This window comes from Bos mutus, chromosome 10 (assembly GCF_027580195.1).
Source record: "Bos mutus isolate GX-2022 chromosome 10, NWIPB_WYAK_1.1, whole genome shotgun sequence".
NCBI classification, from domain to species: Eukaryota; Metazoa; Chordata; class Mammalia; order Artiodactyla; family Bovidae; genus Bos; species Bos mutus.
In genome coordinates, this window is record NC_091626.1 from 24,273,628 (window position 1) to 24,291,287 (window position 17,660).

The 17,660-nt window shown below is 42.4% G+C and overlaps 1 protein-coding gene across 7 annotated transcripts in view; it reads right to left on the reverse strand.

Annotated features, from left to right (window-relative positions):
- Positions 1-17,660, reverse strand: part of DCAF4 (DDB1 and CUL4 associated factor 4) — a 39,695-nt gene that overhangs the window by 19,471 nt on the left and 2,564 nt on the right. For 4 of the 7 annotated variants that reach the window (XR_011465603.1, XR_011465604.1, XM_070377592.1 and 1 more), the window contains exons 2-3: positions 2,666-2,762; positions 428-537 (exon numbers count right to left, since the gene is read on the reverse strand). Coding sequence is in view for 4 of the 7 variants with exons in the window: in XM_070377592.1 (XP_070233693.1) it covers positions 428-537; positions 2,666-2,754 (199 nt within the window). In the remaining 3 variants the exon portion in view is untranslated. Of the gene's footprint in view, positions 1-427; positions 2,280-2,661; positions 2,763-17,660 lie in introns of those variants that run through there. The other 3 variants (XM_070377593.1, XM_070377594.1, XM_070377595.1) reach the window with 3 other exon arrangements.

Consider the following 17,660-nt stretch of genomic DNA (forward strand, 5'->3'; position numbering starts at 1 on the left):
TACATCAAAAGAAATAAAATTCAACTTAAAACTCCATGAACTTAGCCACCCAACGGAGAGCCCAGGGGCCTGTCCACCACCCCTCCCGTTGCCGGTCCTTCCCGAGGGACAGCAGGTGGACGAGCATTGCCAGTCTCCACCCTGGGCCCGAGTTCAGCCCTGCGGGGAGCCGTTTGCCTCAGGATCTCGGTTCTTAACACTCGGCTCCTCCCATGAGTGTTTCAACTTGCTCCCAGGATTTCCTCTGAGTCAGGAATGGGCTAATGACACACCTAGAGTGTACCACACACAAGTGAAGACACACGGGGCTGAGGAGAAGGACAGCCAGAACAGACAGAACCAGATGACAAGGGATGACTAGGTTTCATCTAGTCATTTTTCCCCGCAGGCAGGCCCCAGAGGAGCCCTGTCCGGCAGGCGGCCTTACCTGGCACAGAAGAGCTGCCAGCTGTGCTGGAGGTCGAGGGGGCTTCACCATGGCCATCGCTGGAACCCTGCGGGCTCTGCTGCGCCCCTGCGTCCTTCCTGCAAGAGTAACTTGCGGCCAGTGAGTCCCAGTCATTCTCTGACCGTGGGGTCCTGCAGTTCCACAGCCTTCACATTCCCAACCCTCGATTACTTGGGAGGCACTAACCCTTCTCTTCCTTGGAAGCAGTTTACCTACTGCCAATATTCCAAAGTCAGGGCAAGGTTTTGGCTTTTCACCCTTTACAGGATGCAGGTCACAGTACTTCCCCTTTTGTATCTCCTCCTTTGAGCATTTTCTGAGGTCTTTTGGAATTTTCCAGATGAAAATGAGAACAGAACTCTTGGCCAATAAGAATTTTACCAGCTGGGCTCATCTGTCAACTCAAGAGTAGCTACAAGGCCAGGTGAATTCAAGTCTTTACTGGATTCAGCAGTACAAAGAATTTACATTTTACTTGGCTACCCAAGCCTACGGTTGGAGAAACTGGGGTTCGGGCACAGAGGTGATTTCCTCAACAACACTGGGACAGACCCATGGTTTAAAGACTCATTCTGCAAAGGTACAAGCAGCTCCTGTGGCAATTACAGGCTGAAGGATAGAATGATAGAACAAAAGACCTAATTTTAGAATTCTGATAAAGTCCAAAATTATGAACTTTCCCTACCCTAGCCTATAACACTGAAAGGAATACAAACTGCAAAAAAAGCGTAAAAAAAAAAATCAAATAACTTTCTTTTTGCCTATAAATACAATACAGTTTCAGAGAATATTATTTATTCTCCCTTTTTATGGCCCAGAGCTTCCCGAGGCAGTTCATCTGTTATCAGCAGCAAGAGAGAGAGGGATTAAGTGTCATGACAGATGTCTACATTTCTAGTCCAAGGACTGCTGTTCCCTTCTTTCCATGTGGAGTGCAGAGGATTGCTGTCCTGCGTGTTTCCACGCGACTCTGCCAGGCTGAGTCAAGGTACTCTTCTTACACAGACCACATTCTGGTGCATGTTGTGCTCTTGGGGGAAGGCCTGGGGTCCATGGTTCTCCTTATACAATGTATCAGCACTGGGTACTATCCTGATCTTTCTACAACACGGGTCAAGTTTGGGATTTCAGCTCAGAGTCCCTATTAGCTTGAACCAGGTGAGGCCTGCCCATACAGGAGGCCTGCTCAGAGCCAGGGATCCTCATGGGGCTTTGCATACACTACTGTGACCCTCGCAAGAGAAGCACTGTATACGAAGAGTGACTCAGGGTGGCCAAGTAGCTTGCCCGATTTCACACGGGAAAAACGCAGAGCGTCAAACCCAGATATCCTAACACCCTTGTTCCTTCCACACAAATGTGATGCCTTTTTAAAACTTAAATTTGATGGGTTTTTTTTACTCTTTGAGTTAATCTATTCTAGAGAAGCATACTGGCATTCGACAGCTTCTGATTCTATAATTAGAAATTTGTCCATTTTAAAAGGAGATCTGGAGAGTGGAAGAGTTCTGAGATTGGCATATAGGTCTCCTTTGGTGAGGGATGGGCTGTAGAGACCTCCTAGGGCCAGAAGTCAGGTCAGCAGCCCTGAACTGTGAGGAGGTATCCTCTCCTGGGGTGGGGTGGGGTGAATCATGTCCTGAGACTAGACTGTTTGTACTTCATTCATGCAGAAAAACAAGTGTGGAAAATGTTTATTATAGGGATTCCACCTAAGTTTACGCTGTTTTATTTTCTAAGCTGGGTGGTAGGTACATGATATTCACTGTATTACTCTTTATACCTTTCTGTATTCATTAAATATTAGCTATTATATATTACATAGCCTTCCTTGGGATTTAGGCTGAATTAATGAAATTAGGTTTCTAGAAAGCTATTTTCAAGGCTGAAAAAAAAAGAGAGAGAGAGAGAAAAAAGGTTCAAAAAATGGAGAAACAGCTCCTCAGTTATACCAGACAGTGTTTAAGCCTGTGGCTAGGGCTCTGGCCACAGGTCATGGTCACACGGAAGAGGAAGATGAGTGTGGCCATCTCCTCACTACTCAAAGTGTGGCGGATGGGCTGGTCCTCGGCAGAGACACCCCCGTGGGAGCGTGGGAGACGTGTAGACTAGTCAGCCCCCCTCAGATGCTGCACTTGGTCGAGACCCTTAGGGAGTTATGTGCGTGTGAGCGTGCTGGCCATGCTGGGAAGACACTGGGCGACCGACAGCACTTGCCTCTCGTTAGAGCCATGTGGTCTGAACCAAGCACTGTGTCGGTGGCCCCTTCTCCTGTGCCTTCTACTCTTCCAGCTGCTTTGATGCATTTCAGCTCCTAAAAGACAGAAAGAAGAAACAAAAAGAAATTACATGCAAACGCACGTGCGCACATCTTTCTCTTGTTTGCTTTTGACAGTTCAGTTCCTTCACGTACAGAACTGGGAAAGCCGCCACTAAGCCTTACCTAGAGAAGGCCTGCCACGAGGTGGACGCACGGATAAAACCCAGCGCCCGTAGCCACTGTCTGCCTGCAGCCTCTTACCTCACGACAGACACCTGGCCTGCCAATCCGCCAGCCTCCACTCCCCGGGTCACTGTGTGACGTGTGGACAGACTCTCACAATTACTTTTCGACTGAGGTCTGAGCCTGCCTTGAGAACCTTCTTCAGCTAGTCTTTTCCCTACCAGATTAACACCAGAGCTATATAATAATTATTCTTTCAATCCACACACACCCCTGATTCATATAGAACAGTTAATAGTGAATACTTTCTCTTCCTCAGTATCGAGCAGGAAAAACTGTGAACAAATTAAACAGGGCCAGTGCCTGTGATGTCTCGATGTGCTTTAGAGACTGTTTTAGCTTCCTGAAGTACATTAACTAAAGGCAAGGGTGTGCCTTTGTTGAAATGACGACACTGATGTTGCCATAACTATTTCAAGTGGCTTTTACAAATCTTACCTTGTATAGCCTGAATTTATCACTTAGTTGTCAAAATGTCACAAGTTTTAACATTGGGAATCACACTAGGAATTCTTAAGAGACTGAACTGTAGTATGGAGGCCAGTTGCTGCGAGATTCATGCTTTCCCAACACCTGGTTGGGATTCCTTTCCCACTCACTGGAGACACCGTGACATCCGACTGAATGTACTTTATAAACGTAATTAAATGCCATGACAAAAATTGGAAAAATATTTCTAGGGCTGAAATACAACCAAAGAACAGATTAGAAAACCTACCTGCCTTTGTACAGGAGACAGGAATCAAGACCATTCCCATGGAACAGAAATGCAAAGAAGCAAAATGGCTGTCTGAGGAGGCCTTACAAATAGCTGTGAAAAGAAGAGAAGTGAAAAGCAAAGGAGAAAAGGAAAGATATACCCATTTGAATGCATAGTTCCAAAGAATAGCAAGGAGAGATAAAAAAGCCTTCCTCAGTGATCAATGCAAAGAAATAGAGGAAAACAATAGAATGGGAAAGACTAGAGATCTCTTCAAGAAAATTAGAGATACCAAGGGAACATGTCATGCAAAGATGGGCTCGATAAAGGACAGAAATGGTATGGACCTAACAGAAGCAGAAGATATTAAGAAGAGGTGGCAAGAATACACAGAAGAACTGTACAAAAAAGATCTTCATGACCCAGATAATCGTGTGATCACTCACACTCACCTAGAGCCAGACATCCTGGAATGTGAAGTCAAATGGGCCTTAGAAAGCATCACTACGAACAAAGCTAGTGGAGGTAATGGAATTCCAGTTGAGCTATTTCAAATCCTAAAAGATGATGCTGTGAAAGTGCTGCACTCAATATGTCAGTATTGGAAAACTCAGCAGTGGCCACAGGACTGGAAAAGGTCAGTTTTCACTCCAATCCCAAAGAAAGGCAATGCCAAAGAATGCTCAAACTACTGCACAATTGCACTCATCTCACATGCTAGTAAAGTAATGCTCAAAATTCTCCAAGCCAGGCTTCAGCAATATGTGAACCGTGAACTTCCTGATGTTCAAGCTGGTTTTAGAAAAGGCAGAGGAACCAGAGATCAAATTGCCAACATCTGCTGGATCATGGAAAAAGCAAGAGAGTTCCAGAAAAACATCTATTTCTGCTTTATTGACTATGCCAAAGCCTTTGACTGTGTGGATCACAATAAACTGGAAAATTCTGAAAGAGATGGGATTACCAGACCACCTGACCTGCCTCTTGAGAAACTTGTATGCAGGTCAGGAAGCAACAGTTAGAACTGGACATGGAACAACAGACTGGTTCCAAATAGGAAAAGGAGTACCTCAAGGCTATATATTGTCACCCTGCTTATTTAACTTATATGCAGAGTACATCATGAGAAACGCTGGGCTGGAAGAAGCACAAGCTGGAATCAAGACTGCTGGGAGAAACATCAATAACCTCAGATATGCAGATGATACCACCCTTATGGCAGAAAATGAAGAACTAAAGAGCCTCTTGATGAAAGTGAAAGAGGAGAGTGAAAAAGCTGGCTTAAAGCTAAGATCATGGCATCTGGTCCCATCACTTCATGGCAAATAGATGGGAAACAGTGGAAACAGTGGCTGACTTTATTTCTGGGGGCTCCAAAATCACTGCAGATGATGATTGTAGCCATGAAATTAAAAGACGCTTACTCCTTGGAAGCAAAGTTATGACCAACCTAGACAGCATATTTAAAAGCAGAGACATTACTTTGTCAACAAAGGTCCATCTAGTCAAGGCCATGGTTTTTCTAGTAGTCATGTATGGATGTGAGATTTGGACTATAAAGCTGAGAGCCGAAGAATTGATGGTGTTGAACTGTGTGGTGTTGGAGAAGACTCTTGAGAGTCCCTTGGACTGCAAGGAGATTCAACCAGTCCATCCTAAAGGAGATCAGTCCTGGGTGTTCATTGGAAAGACTGATGTTGAAGCTGAAACTCCAGTACTTTGGCCACCTGATGCGAAGAACTAACTCATTTGAAAAGACCCTGATGCTGGGAAAGATTGACGGCAGGAGGAGAAGGGGACGACAGAGGATGAGATGGTTGGATGGCATCACCAACTCAACGGACATGGGTTTGGGTGAACTCTGGCAGTTGGTGATGGACAGGGAGCCCTGGCGTGGTTCGGTTCATGGGGTCGCAAAGAGTCGGACACAACTGAGTGACTGAACTGAACTGAACTTGCCTTTATTCCCCAACTTCTACTTTTGAGTAGGGAGTGCCTTGCCTGTTAGCACCAAACAAAGCACTGCAAGTCCAGACCTATGTTCCAGAATTCACTATTTATCCAAAGACTCTGTGTCAACCTATGATTGTGAGTTGGGGTTAATTCGATACAAATGAACAAAAATTAAGTGAGTATAGTACTTAAACATTTCATGAATTCTGTAACAAAGTCCTTGATTTGCTTCTTTTCAGTCTGCTTCCCATAGAGTCACTGCACAATTTGGATTAGTTTAACCAGCCACTCTCTAGTCCTGTGCCAGAAAGCATATGCACCACTAAAGCACATCATACAACCATGCCGACTTGGAGCCATCACAAATGTTTCACTTTCATCCTCTGCTGGGACATCATAAACTGACCTAGTTTTATTTACTCCTAGTTTGGTTCACTGCTGACAATACGGAGCATTATCACTCTCCTAAAATCCTTTCCACTTCCTTCTAGTCACCGTTAGTACATAGCACAGCTCCCTACTTCACCCAGAAGACAGACGTTACCAGCATGAATACCCAAACTTCTTTCTCATCCCCTGCACAAATGTCTGCCTTTACTAATTCCTATCATCTCCCCTCCTGTCTAGGAGAAACACGTGGCCCTGTGCCTTTTCCAGGCCAACCCATCCCTCCTGACAGTTTCCTTCTCAAACATTGCCAACATCTGTTCTCATATGTTTAATCAATTTCCCACTTTCCTTATCTCAGCGTATAAACATGCTCCGGCTTTTCATTTGTATGTGCTCCACCTCCAATCCAAAAGGAACAAAAGTGTTCTGGAAGCACAATCTGTATGTACACACCCTACTTCTTTATTTTCCAATCATTCCCCAATGCAGTCAGGCCCCCTCTATCCTCACCCTTCTGCTAAAATGCTCTTACTGAGGTGTGAACTAATGATCACCTACCTGCCAATGTTAGTGGTCTCTCTTTAGTCCTGATTCTCACGACATGTGACACCACAAAGTTTCAAGCTTCTTGAGGTTCCTGGAAGAGCTTTCTCTTGGTTCTCCCCTGACTTGTCAAGTTCATCGTTCTCTCATTTCTCCTGGGCCACCCATTCTGTGTTTCCCAACATTCTATCCCAGATGCTCTTGATTCCATATTTAATAGCATCTCACCTACAAACACAGTTTCACCTCTATCCTAGCATCCCTCCAGAGCAGGGGTCCCTAACCTCCAGGCCTCCAGACAGGTACCTCCTGCCAGATCAGCAGTGTCTCTAGATTACAAGCAAAGCACACAATAAACGAAGCTTGCTTGAATCATCCTGAAACCACCCACCCTGGAAAACTGTCTTCCATGAAACTGGTCTCTGGTGCCAAAAGGTTGCGGACCTCTGCCCTAGAGCATTCTAGTTCTCATGAAAAGGTTATCTCCTGTCTACTTCTACATGAAGCAGATTCAACATGTTCCAAAGAGTTCATAATCTCTCTCTAGTTTCCTAGCCTGCTCTCTTACCTATCTGTATTTCCCGTCTCTGAAATTCCACCAGTGCTTCACCCCATCCAAAAATATAATTTTATTAATTTTTCTCAGTAACCACTTTAATGGCTCCTGAATTTAGATCAATTATCTTAAGCCTTAGAAAAAAAAAAAAGTTGTATTTATTAAAAAAAAATAATAAGTTAAAAGATTATCATTATTACCAACTCAATAAAAAGATAATGGTGAGTCAAAGGCTTCAGATCACCCAGCAGGAGGCAGGCCACTGGCCCACCAGCACCACTGTTCTCAACAGAGCAGTGCACAATCACAAAGACACAGCTAATAAGAAAGAAATGGCAGCTGCTGGTTTTGGCTGAAGACAATACTTCTAAACTACCAACTCACACAAACACAGGTTCAGGCAATGCAACAGAACAAGGGAGGCTGACAAGATCAAGCGGAAGTCATTTTTAAAAGTCGTAACAAATAGATGTTGACCAAACATGGAAAAGAATTAAGAGTGGGATGAAACGGTATCTTTCTGTACTTTTAAGAAGTCTATTTCAGGGGTAAAGTGTGTCTTCCCCAAATGCAAACGTGGTTCAATCTCAATAACCACTTTAGGGACCAGGTTTGCACCTATCCCTCTGCGTGGAACTCTGTACTCTCACCTCCCACCATTAAATGTGATGTGAATTCTTTAAGACAAAAATCCTGCTTTGTTCTTTTTTCTATTCCTGGCACTCAGTAGCTGGCTCTTGGTAAATGTTCACTGAGCTAAAACCAACTGACCAACATCCAGCCAACCAACCAACCAGCCAACTCTGCAGCTATTTTAAATCCCAAGTAGCTTCCTTCTGCTCTGGGTATTTTCATTTGATATTCAACATACATTACAAAGTGCCCACTCACGTCAGGCACCGGGCATGGAGGGGCAGGCAGAGATAAATTGTGGTTCCCGTTCTCAAGGGACTCGGTGCTTAGAGGGAAGATGAATATGTGCACCAATTCCTGCCGTGCATCTTCAGGGTGATACAGGTCTCTCCAGGTGCAGTGGGGGAGAAGGCAGTGATGGCTCGGAGTGGAAGAGCCAGAGTGGAGACTGAATTTGAATCCAGCCCGTCAGGCAAGGTGGCAGTGTGAGGAGTCTGTGAGCACTTTTTGGTGTGGCCAGAGCCTAAGGTACAAGGGGTTGGGAGATTGGGCTAGAGGCAAGCAGGGTCAGATACTGAGGTCCCTGGGTGAGTAACATTAGACCTGTATTTTAGAAAGGGCATTTCAGAGGCAGCGGTGGAGGGAATGAGCTGGAAGTTAAGGGTTGCTGCAGCAACTCAGGTTAGATGAACCCACCAACATGGAAGTGACAGTGATACCTGGGATAGAGAACCCTGAAGTTAGAAAGATGTAGGAGGGAAATTTCATGGGAGAGGTGGGCAGAGGGCAGCTGAAAACTGACAAGTGAATAACTGGCAGTGTTCTGACCTGAGAGTCCAAGAATAAAGAAGGAAGGGCGGTTTTGGGGAACAAAGTCTGACCATGAAGAAGCCAATCTCAAGATGTGTTAAAACGGGCCTGAGAATCCAGAGGGGAAATGAGGCAAAAGATACAGATTTGAAAGTCATCAGCACACGGTAACAGATTGAGACAAATGTGGCTCAAGCCAAATATACAGCGAGGATTAAAATTCAAAATTAGAGACAATTTTATTGGACAGTAACATGAAGTCAGCACAATCAGTTTTTAGATTGGTGTTTCTCTACCAAGGACGATTTCACCCACCAGGGGACATCTGGCAATTTCCAGGGACATTTTTGTTTGTCACAACTTGGGGGTGGGGAGGGGTGGGCTGCTCTGGCATCTAGTGGGTAGAAGCCTGGGATGCTGCTAACCATCCTGTAATACAGGACAGCCCCTTACAACAAATTATCCAGCTCCAAATAGTGCTGAGGTTAAGAAATCCTGCTCCAAAAGGAAATGCTCAATAACAATTTTGCTGGGGATAAAATGCTGGCTCTCAGCTCCTTGGGAACCACTCTGCCAAGCACAGATATTAAATAAGATGTGTTGTGGCAGGCTGAGCTTGGCTTTGCCTTTTAGAGTATCTTTCAAGCACTTAAAGGAATAAAGAATAATAATTTCTAAGAGACCATTATTCTAGAAAGATAATGTTAATCTCAAACAAATAAAGAAACATGACTTAACTTTTTGGAAAATGTCTGAGCAATACTTATCAAGTAATTTAAATGTACATGCCTTCTTCTGGGCCTTGATCCTAAGAAAATAATCCAAAAGATTGTAAGAATTATATGCAAGACGTTTACTACAACTTTCCAACTCACTGTATGAAGCTAGGAGTCCTTTGTTGCCAAAACCAGACAAAGGTATCACAAGACAAGAAAACTACAGATCAGCCTACCCTATGAACACAGACACTATTCCTCAACCATATGCTAGCAAACCAAATCTAGGTTCAACACTAAAAAAAAAATCAGTGCAATACACCATATTAACAGAATAAATGAGAAAAAAATAAACAAACACCCACGTGATTATCTCAATAGATGCAAAAAAAAAAAATACTGGACAAAATCCAATGTCCTGCTGGACTTCCCTGGTGGTCCAGTGGTTAAGAACCCACCTGACAAAGCAGGAGACATGGGTTTGATCCCTGGTCCAGGAAGATCCCACATGCTGTGGGGCAACTAAACCTGCATACTGCAACTACTGAAGCTTGTGTCCTCTGGGGTCTGGGCCACTGAAACGAGAAGTCCGCACAACGCAACTACAGAAAGCCTGGCCCACAGTAATGAAGATTCAGCACAACCAAAAATAAATAACATTCAAAAACAAAACAGCTCTTATCATAAAAAAAAATCCAATATACTGTCATGACAAAAACTAGGCACAGAAGGTAACTTCCTCAACTTGATAAAGGGCATTGACAACCCCCCCACAGCTACCACCATAATGGTAAAAGACCGCAAGCTTTTCTCCTAAGATCAGGAAGAAGACAAGGATGTCTGTTCTTATCATTTCCATTTAACACTGTCCTGAAAGTTCTAGCCAGGAACAATTAGGCAAGAAAAAGAAATAAAAAGAATCCAAACAGGAAAGGAAGAAGTAGAACTATTCATATCTGTAGACGACATGATGTGATACATAAAGAAAATCCTAAAGAATTCACATATACACATATGCACAGAAACTACTGGAGCTAAGAAATGAGTTAAGCAAGGCTGAAGGATGCAAAATAACTGTACTTCTGTACATGAGCAGTGAATAATCTGAAAGTGAAGTGAATACAAATCCATTTAAAATAGCACAAAAAAGAATAAAGTACTTAGTGATAAATTTAACGAGTGCACAACTCTATACATTGAAACTACAAGACATTGTTGAAAGAAATTCAAGAGGACCTAAATAAATGAGAAGACAACCATGTCACGGATTGGAAGACTTAAGATGGTCTACAAACTGATGTACAGATTTAACATACCGCTATCAAAATTCCAACCGCCATCTTTGGAGAAGTTACTAAGTTGATCCTGAAATTCATTTGGAAATATAAGGGACACAGAAGAGTGAAAATAATCTTGAAAGAGAGCAAAGTGGAGGACTCACACTTCCCAATTTCAGTGCTACAGTAATCAAGACATCAGTATTGGCACAAGGACAGCAACATAAATCAATGGAGTAGAACTGAGAATAAAGAAAGAAAGAAATCCAGAAATAAATACATAAATACATATATTTATGGATGTATAAATATATACATCCATATATTTATGGATGAAATAATATCCAAAATAAATCCATATATTTATTGGATATTTTATAGAAAATTTTAAAGAAAATTATTTATCTATTTCTTTTTAGCTGCGCTGGGTCTTTGATGCTGAGCATGGGCTTTTCTCTAGTTGCCTCAAGTGGGGGCTACTCTCTACTTGCAGAGCGTGGGTTTCTCATTGTGGTGGCTTCTCTCGTTGCAGAGCACAGGCTGTAGGGCACACGGACTTTAGGAGTTGTGGCTTGTGGACTCAGTAGCTGTGGCACCCATGCTTAGCTCCCCACAGCATGTGGAATCCTCCTGGACCAGGGATCGAACCCATGTACCCCACACTGGCAGGTGGATTCCCAACTATTGGACCACCATGGAAATCCTGAAAATTGATTTTTGACGAAGGTGCCAAGACAATATGGGGGTGGGAGGCAGCAGCAGATAAAGAAAAATCTTTCAACTGCCCAAAGCTCTGGATATTCACCCGCAGAAGAATGAATCTGATTCCTATTTCACACCATATATAAAATTAACTTGAATGGGTCTAAGCTCTCAAACTATAAAACTTATGGAAGAAAACAAAGGTATTAATCATCAAGAACTTTGAACAAGCAACACTTTAAGTATGACACCCAAAGCACAAGGAAAAACAGCTGAATTAGACTTCATCAAAAGTAAAAACTTTTGTGCTAAGAACACTATCAAGAAAGTAAGGATGAAACTGGAGCCGATTATACAGAGTGAAGTAAGCCAGAAAGAAAAACACCAATACAGTATATACTAACGCATATATATGGAATTTAGAAAGATGGTAATGATAACCCTGTATGGGAGATAGCAAAAGAGACACAGATGTATATAACAGTCTTTTGGACTCTGTGGGTGGGGGGTGGGGGTGGGGGTGGGGGGGTGGGGGGAGATGATTTGGAAGAATGGCATTGAAACATGTATAATATCATATAAGAAACAAATCGCCAGTCCAGGTTAGATGCAGGATACAGGAAGCTTGGGGCTGGTGCACTGGGATGACCAAGAGGGATGGTATGGGGAGGGAGGTGGGAGGGGGGTTCAGGATTGGAAACACGTGTACACCCGTGGCAAATTCATGTTGATGTACAGCAAATCCAATACAATATTGTAATCAGCCTCTAATTAAAATAAATAAAAAAAAAAATGAAAGTGCAAAGACAACCCACAGAATGGGAGAAAGTATTTTTAAATCATGTATTTGATAAGGATCTAGTATCCAAAATATATATACAACTCAACAAGAAAAAAATAACTCAATGAAAAATAAGGAAAAAAATCTGAAGACAATTCTTCAAACATATACCACTTAGAAATGTGGTAAAGAGCCACTTAGAACATGAAAAGATGCTCAGCATCATTAGTCATTGTGCTGTGTGCTTAGTCACTCAGTCGAGCAAGACTCTGTGACCCTGTAGGACTGTAGCCCGCCAGGAGCCTCTGTTCATGGGGATTCTCCAGGCAAGAATACTGGAGTGGGATGCCATGCCCTCCTCCAGAGGATCTTCCCAACCCAGGAATCGAACCCAGGTCTCCCGCATTCCAGGCAGATTCTTTACCATCTGAGCCAGTGTCCGACTCTTTGAGACCCCATGGACTGTAGCCCACCAGGGTCCTTGGTCCATGGGATTTTCCAGGCATGAATACTGGAGTGGGTTGCCATTCCCTTCTCCAGGGGATCTTCCTGACCCAGGGATCGAACCCAGGTCTCCCGCATTGTAAGCAGACGCTTTACCGTCTGAGCTACCAGGGAAGTCCCCTCATTAGTCATTACTGCTGCTGCTGCTAAGTCGCTTCAGTCGTGTCCGACTCTGTGCGACCCCATAGACGGCAGCCCACCAGGCCCCGCCGTCGCTGGGATTCTCCAGGCAAGAACACTGGAGTGGGTTGCCATTTCCTCCTCCAATGCATGAAAGTGAAAAGTGAAAGTGAAGTCGCTCAGTCATTACTAGGTAGATGCCTAGTAACAATAAGATACCACTTTATCTCTCTCAGGATGGCTACAAAAAAAGAAAAAAGTACTGGTGAAGATGTGAAGAAACTTCTGGTGGGAATGTAAAACACTACAGTCACTATGGAAAACAGTTTGGCAATTCCTCAAAGGATTACACACAGAGTTACCATATGACTTAACAAAATCCAGCAGAAATGAAAATATATGGCCATATAAAGATCTGGACAGTAATGTTCATAGCAGTATTATTCATAACTGCCCCAAAGAGTAAATAATAAAAGTTTCTATCAACTGATGAATCAGTAAAAATATAGCACATCCATACAACAGACTGTTATTCAGGCATAAAAAAAATGTACTATTGACGGAAGCTACATCATGGATGAACCTTGAAAATACTATGCTAAGTGAAAGAAGTGGGACAGAAAGAGCTACATACTGTGTGACTTATTTGATGTATATGAAATCTTCAAAATAGGCACATTCAGAGAGGCAGAACGAGAGAAGCGGTTTTTCAGGGGCTGAAGGAGGAGGGGTACAGAGTATGGGGAGCATAAAGGGCCAGGTCCTCTTTTTTTTTTAAAGCTTCCTGAAAGCCTGTTTTTCTGTTATGAATAACTGCTTTTTCCAGTTATCCCCAGATGAGTTGATAAAGACTCTGATTAAACTGTTTTATGCTTCTAAGAATAAGAGTAACTATTACATCTTTTTATTATCTAGGTGGTAGCTTTGAAAAATTTTTATAGAATTTTAAATGATTTATGATGTTCCATGTGTTCTTGTTTGTTTTCTTAGGTAACATTCCATCAAATTACTAGTACCATATATAATACTAGAGTATGACAGCAGTTAAAAAATGTTTTAAATTATAATTGATTTACAATGTGTTAATTTCTGCTGAACAGAAAAGTGATTTAGTTACACACACACATTCTTTTTTAAAGTGTTCATTTCCAATATGGTTTATCACAGGATACTGAACACAGCTCTGTTCTGTGCAGTAGGACCTTGTTTATCCATCCATTCTACATGTAATAGCTCACATCTGAGAACCTTAACCTCCCACTCCACCCCTCCAACCTGCCTCCCCCTTAGCAACCACAAGCCTCTTCTCTATGAGCATGACAGCAGTCTCACTTGTTTTAAAGTCAGAATCAAACTGAATATGACTTTAAACTAAAATTTATGCTTTGTGCATTTGTAAAACATGGATATACTGGTATCATATTTCCTTTATTCTACTTGATTATACACTTGTTGAAAGGTAAATTTACAGATCAAATGATGGAACTTAAGGATTCAGTGAAAGTTTTTTTTTTTTCTCTCTCTTTTTTAAAAAGAAAACTTGTCTTTTTAGTTAAAGCTTCATGGAACAGAATTTATATTTAATCAGAATGACTAGACAGGATCCTTTTGGGAAGTCAATCTAAAAGAAGCTAACAGGAATTGGTAGAACTTTTGGTTTTTGATATTTACTTACTACAGGCACAGTGTAGTAATATGAAATACTTTGAAGACCATAATTAAAAAAAAAAAGTGTCAGAGTTATACAAAAAGACCATATATCACTGGGTAGGAAGTTGACTAGGTAGGCAGTGAAATGACTGGGTGTGTAATATTTTTTAAAACCTTGATTTTGGGTCAGCATAAATAATCCTTTAATTTTCCCCCTACTTTCAGCCGCATTCCATTTTGATGTTTAGCAGAGCAAACCAAAATAAAGTTCTATTAATTCAGCAATCCTGAAATCTGAGTCATATTAAGATAAAAATGAAACTGAGGAAAGCTAGTTTCCTTCTTCTGTAATATCTAATTCATCTTCTTATTGATCCTTTCTTAGTCCACAGGTGGACACTTGTCCTGTTCCAGACAATGAGCTGAGCAATCTCTGAAAAGGACTCTGTGAATGTACTCTTACAATATATGTGAGATGGATAATCGGGTGAATACCTAGAGCTTCTGAAAACCTCAGAGCTTCTCATCAATCTTTTGTATATTTTGGTAGGGAGCAGTGTATACCTCTGAAGCTTTGCTGAGAAAAAGCATTTCAATAATGATAAATTCTGAAAATACAGTCTTCATATCCTTTACTTTCTGCTTTTCAGAACCGCCAACCATTTCCTCCAGATGAGGGCTGTCTGTACAGCATCCACTGTAGCTCTTTATAACTGGGTTCATTAGGAAATAACACATCCAGCGGAAGGGTGTGCTGATATATTCTTTCTACTTCAGGTAGCTGTTTGGCGACTCCATTTCTTGATGATGATGTCACTGTGAGGTCATCACGTTTCCTTTATGGTTCCTTCCACTCACTGCTGTGGCGTGCAGACAATCCTGAAGGTCGGCACATGCTTCAGCGGTTTTTTGGCCCCCACTTCAAAGCTGGGGTCTTTTGTGAGGCTCTCATGTGGGCAAGTCGGCTCTGACTTGCAGCCTGGAAGTTTACTGTGCGTGCATGCCAAAGATTTGCACAGCTCACCAAATTGCTCCTGGACTGGAATGCAAAAGTAGGAAGTCAAGAAACACCTGGAGTAACAGGCAAATTTGGCCTTGGAATACGGAATGAAGCAGGGCAAAGACTAATAGAGTTTTGCCAAGAAAATGCACTGGTGATAACAAACACCCTCTTCCAACAACACAAGAGAAGACTCTATATGTGGACATCACCAGATGGTCAACACCGAAATCAGAATGATTATATTCTTTGCAGCCAAAGATGGAGCTCTATACAGTCAGCAAAAACAAGACCAGGAGCTGACTGTGGCTCAGACCATGAACTCCTTATTGCCAAATTCAGACTGAAATTGAAGAAAGTAGGGAAAACCACTAGACCATTCAGGTATGACCTAAATCAAATCCCTTATGATTATACAGTGGAAGTGAGAAATAGATTTAAGGGCCTAGATCTGATAGATAGAGTACCTGATGAACTATGGAATGAGGTTTGTGACATTGTACAGGAGACAGGGATCAAGACCATCCCCATGGAAAAGAAATGCAAAAAAGCAAAATGGCTGTCTGGGGAGGCCTTACAAATAGCTGTGAAAAGAAGAGAAACAAAAAGCAAAGGAGAAAAGGAAAGATATAAACATCTGAATGCAGAGTTCCAAAGAGTAGCAAGAAGAGATAAGAAAGCCTTCTTCAGCGATCAATGCAAAGAAATAGAGGAAAACAACAGAATGGGAAAGACTAGAGATGTTTTCAAGAAAATCAGAGATACCAAAGGAACATTTCATGCAAAGATGGGCTCGATAAAGGACAGAAATGGTATGGACCTAACAGAAGCAGAAGATATTAAGAAGAGATGGCAAGAATACATGAAGAACCATACAAAAAAGATCTTCACGACCCAGATAATCACGATGGTGTGATCACCCACCTAGAGCCAGATATCCTGGAATGTGAAGTCAAGTGGGCCTTAGAAAGCATCACTACGAACAAAGCTAGTGGAGGTGATAGAAATCCAGTTGAGCTATTCCAAATCCTGAAAGATGATGCTGTGAAAGTGTTGCACTCAATATGCCAGCAAATTCGGAAAACTCAGCAGTGGCCACAGGACTGGAAAAGGTCAGTTTTCACTCCAATCCCAAAGAAAGGCAATGCCAAAGAATGCTCAAACTACCGCACAATTGCACTCATCTCACACACTAGTAAAAGTAATGCTCAAAATTCTCCAAGCCAGGCTTCAGCAATATGTGAACTGTGAACTTCCAGATGTTCAAGCTGGTTTTAGAAAAGGCAGAGGAACCAGAGATCAAATTGCCAACATCCGCTGGATCATGGAAAAAGCAAGAGAGTTCCAGAAAAACATCTATTTCTGCTTTATTGACTATGCCAAAGCCTTTGACCGTGTGAATCACAATAAACTGTGTAAAATTCTGAAAGAGATGGGAATACCAGACCACCTGACCTGCCTCTTGAGAAACCTGTATGCAGGTCAGGAAGCAACAGTTAGAACTGGACATGGAACAACAGACTGGTTCCAAATAGGAAAAGGAGTACGTCAAGGCTGTATATTGTCACCCTGTTTATTTAACTTATATGCAGAGTACATCATGAGAAATGCTGGACTGGAAGAAACACAAGCTGGAATCAAGATTGCCAGGGAGGAATATCAATAACCTCAGATATGCAGATGATACCACCCTTATGGCAGAAAGTGAAGAGGAACTAAAAAGCCTCTTGATGAAAGTGAAGTGGAGAGTGAAAAAATTGGCTTAAAGCTCAACATTCAGAAAACAAAGATCATGACATGCGGTCCCATCACTTCATGGGAAATAGGTGGGGAAACAGTGGAAACAGTGTCAGACTTTATTTTTCTGGGCTCCAAAATCACTGCAGATGGTGACTGCAGCCATGAAATTAAAAGACACTTACTCCTTGGAAGGAAAATTATGACCAACCTAGATAGCATATTTGGAGAAGGCAATGGCACCCCACTCCAGTACTCTTGCCTGGAAAATCCCATGGATGGAGGAGCCTAGTAGGCTGCAGTCCATGGGGTCGAGAAGAGTCGGACACGACTGAGCGACTTCACTTTCACTTTTCACTTTCATGCATTGGAGAAGGAAATGGCAACCCACTCCAGTGTTCTTGCCTGGAGAATCCCAGGGACGGGGGAGCCTGGTGGGCTGCCATCTATGGGGTTGCACAGCAGCAGATAGCATATTCAAAAGCAGAGACATTACTTTGTCAACAAAGGTCTGTCTAGTCAAGGCTATGGTTTTTCCTGTGGTCATGTATGGATGTGAGAGTTGGACTGTGAAGAAGGCTGAGCGCCGAAGAATTGATGCTTTTGAGCTGTGGTGTTGGAGAAGACTCTTGAGAGT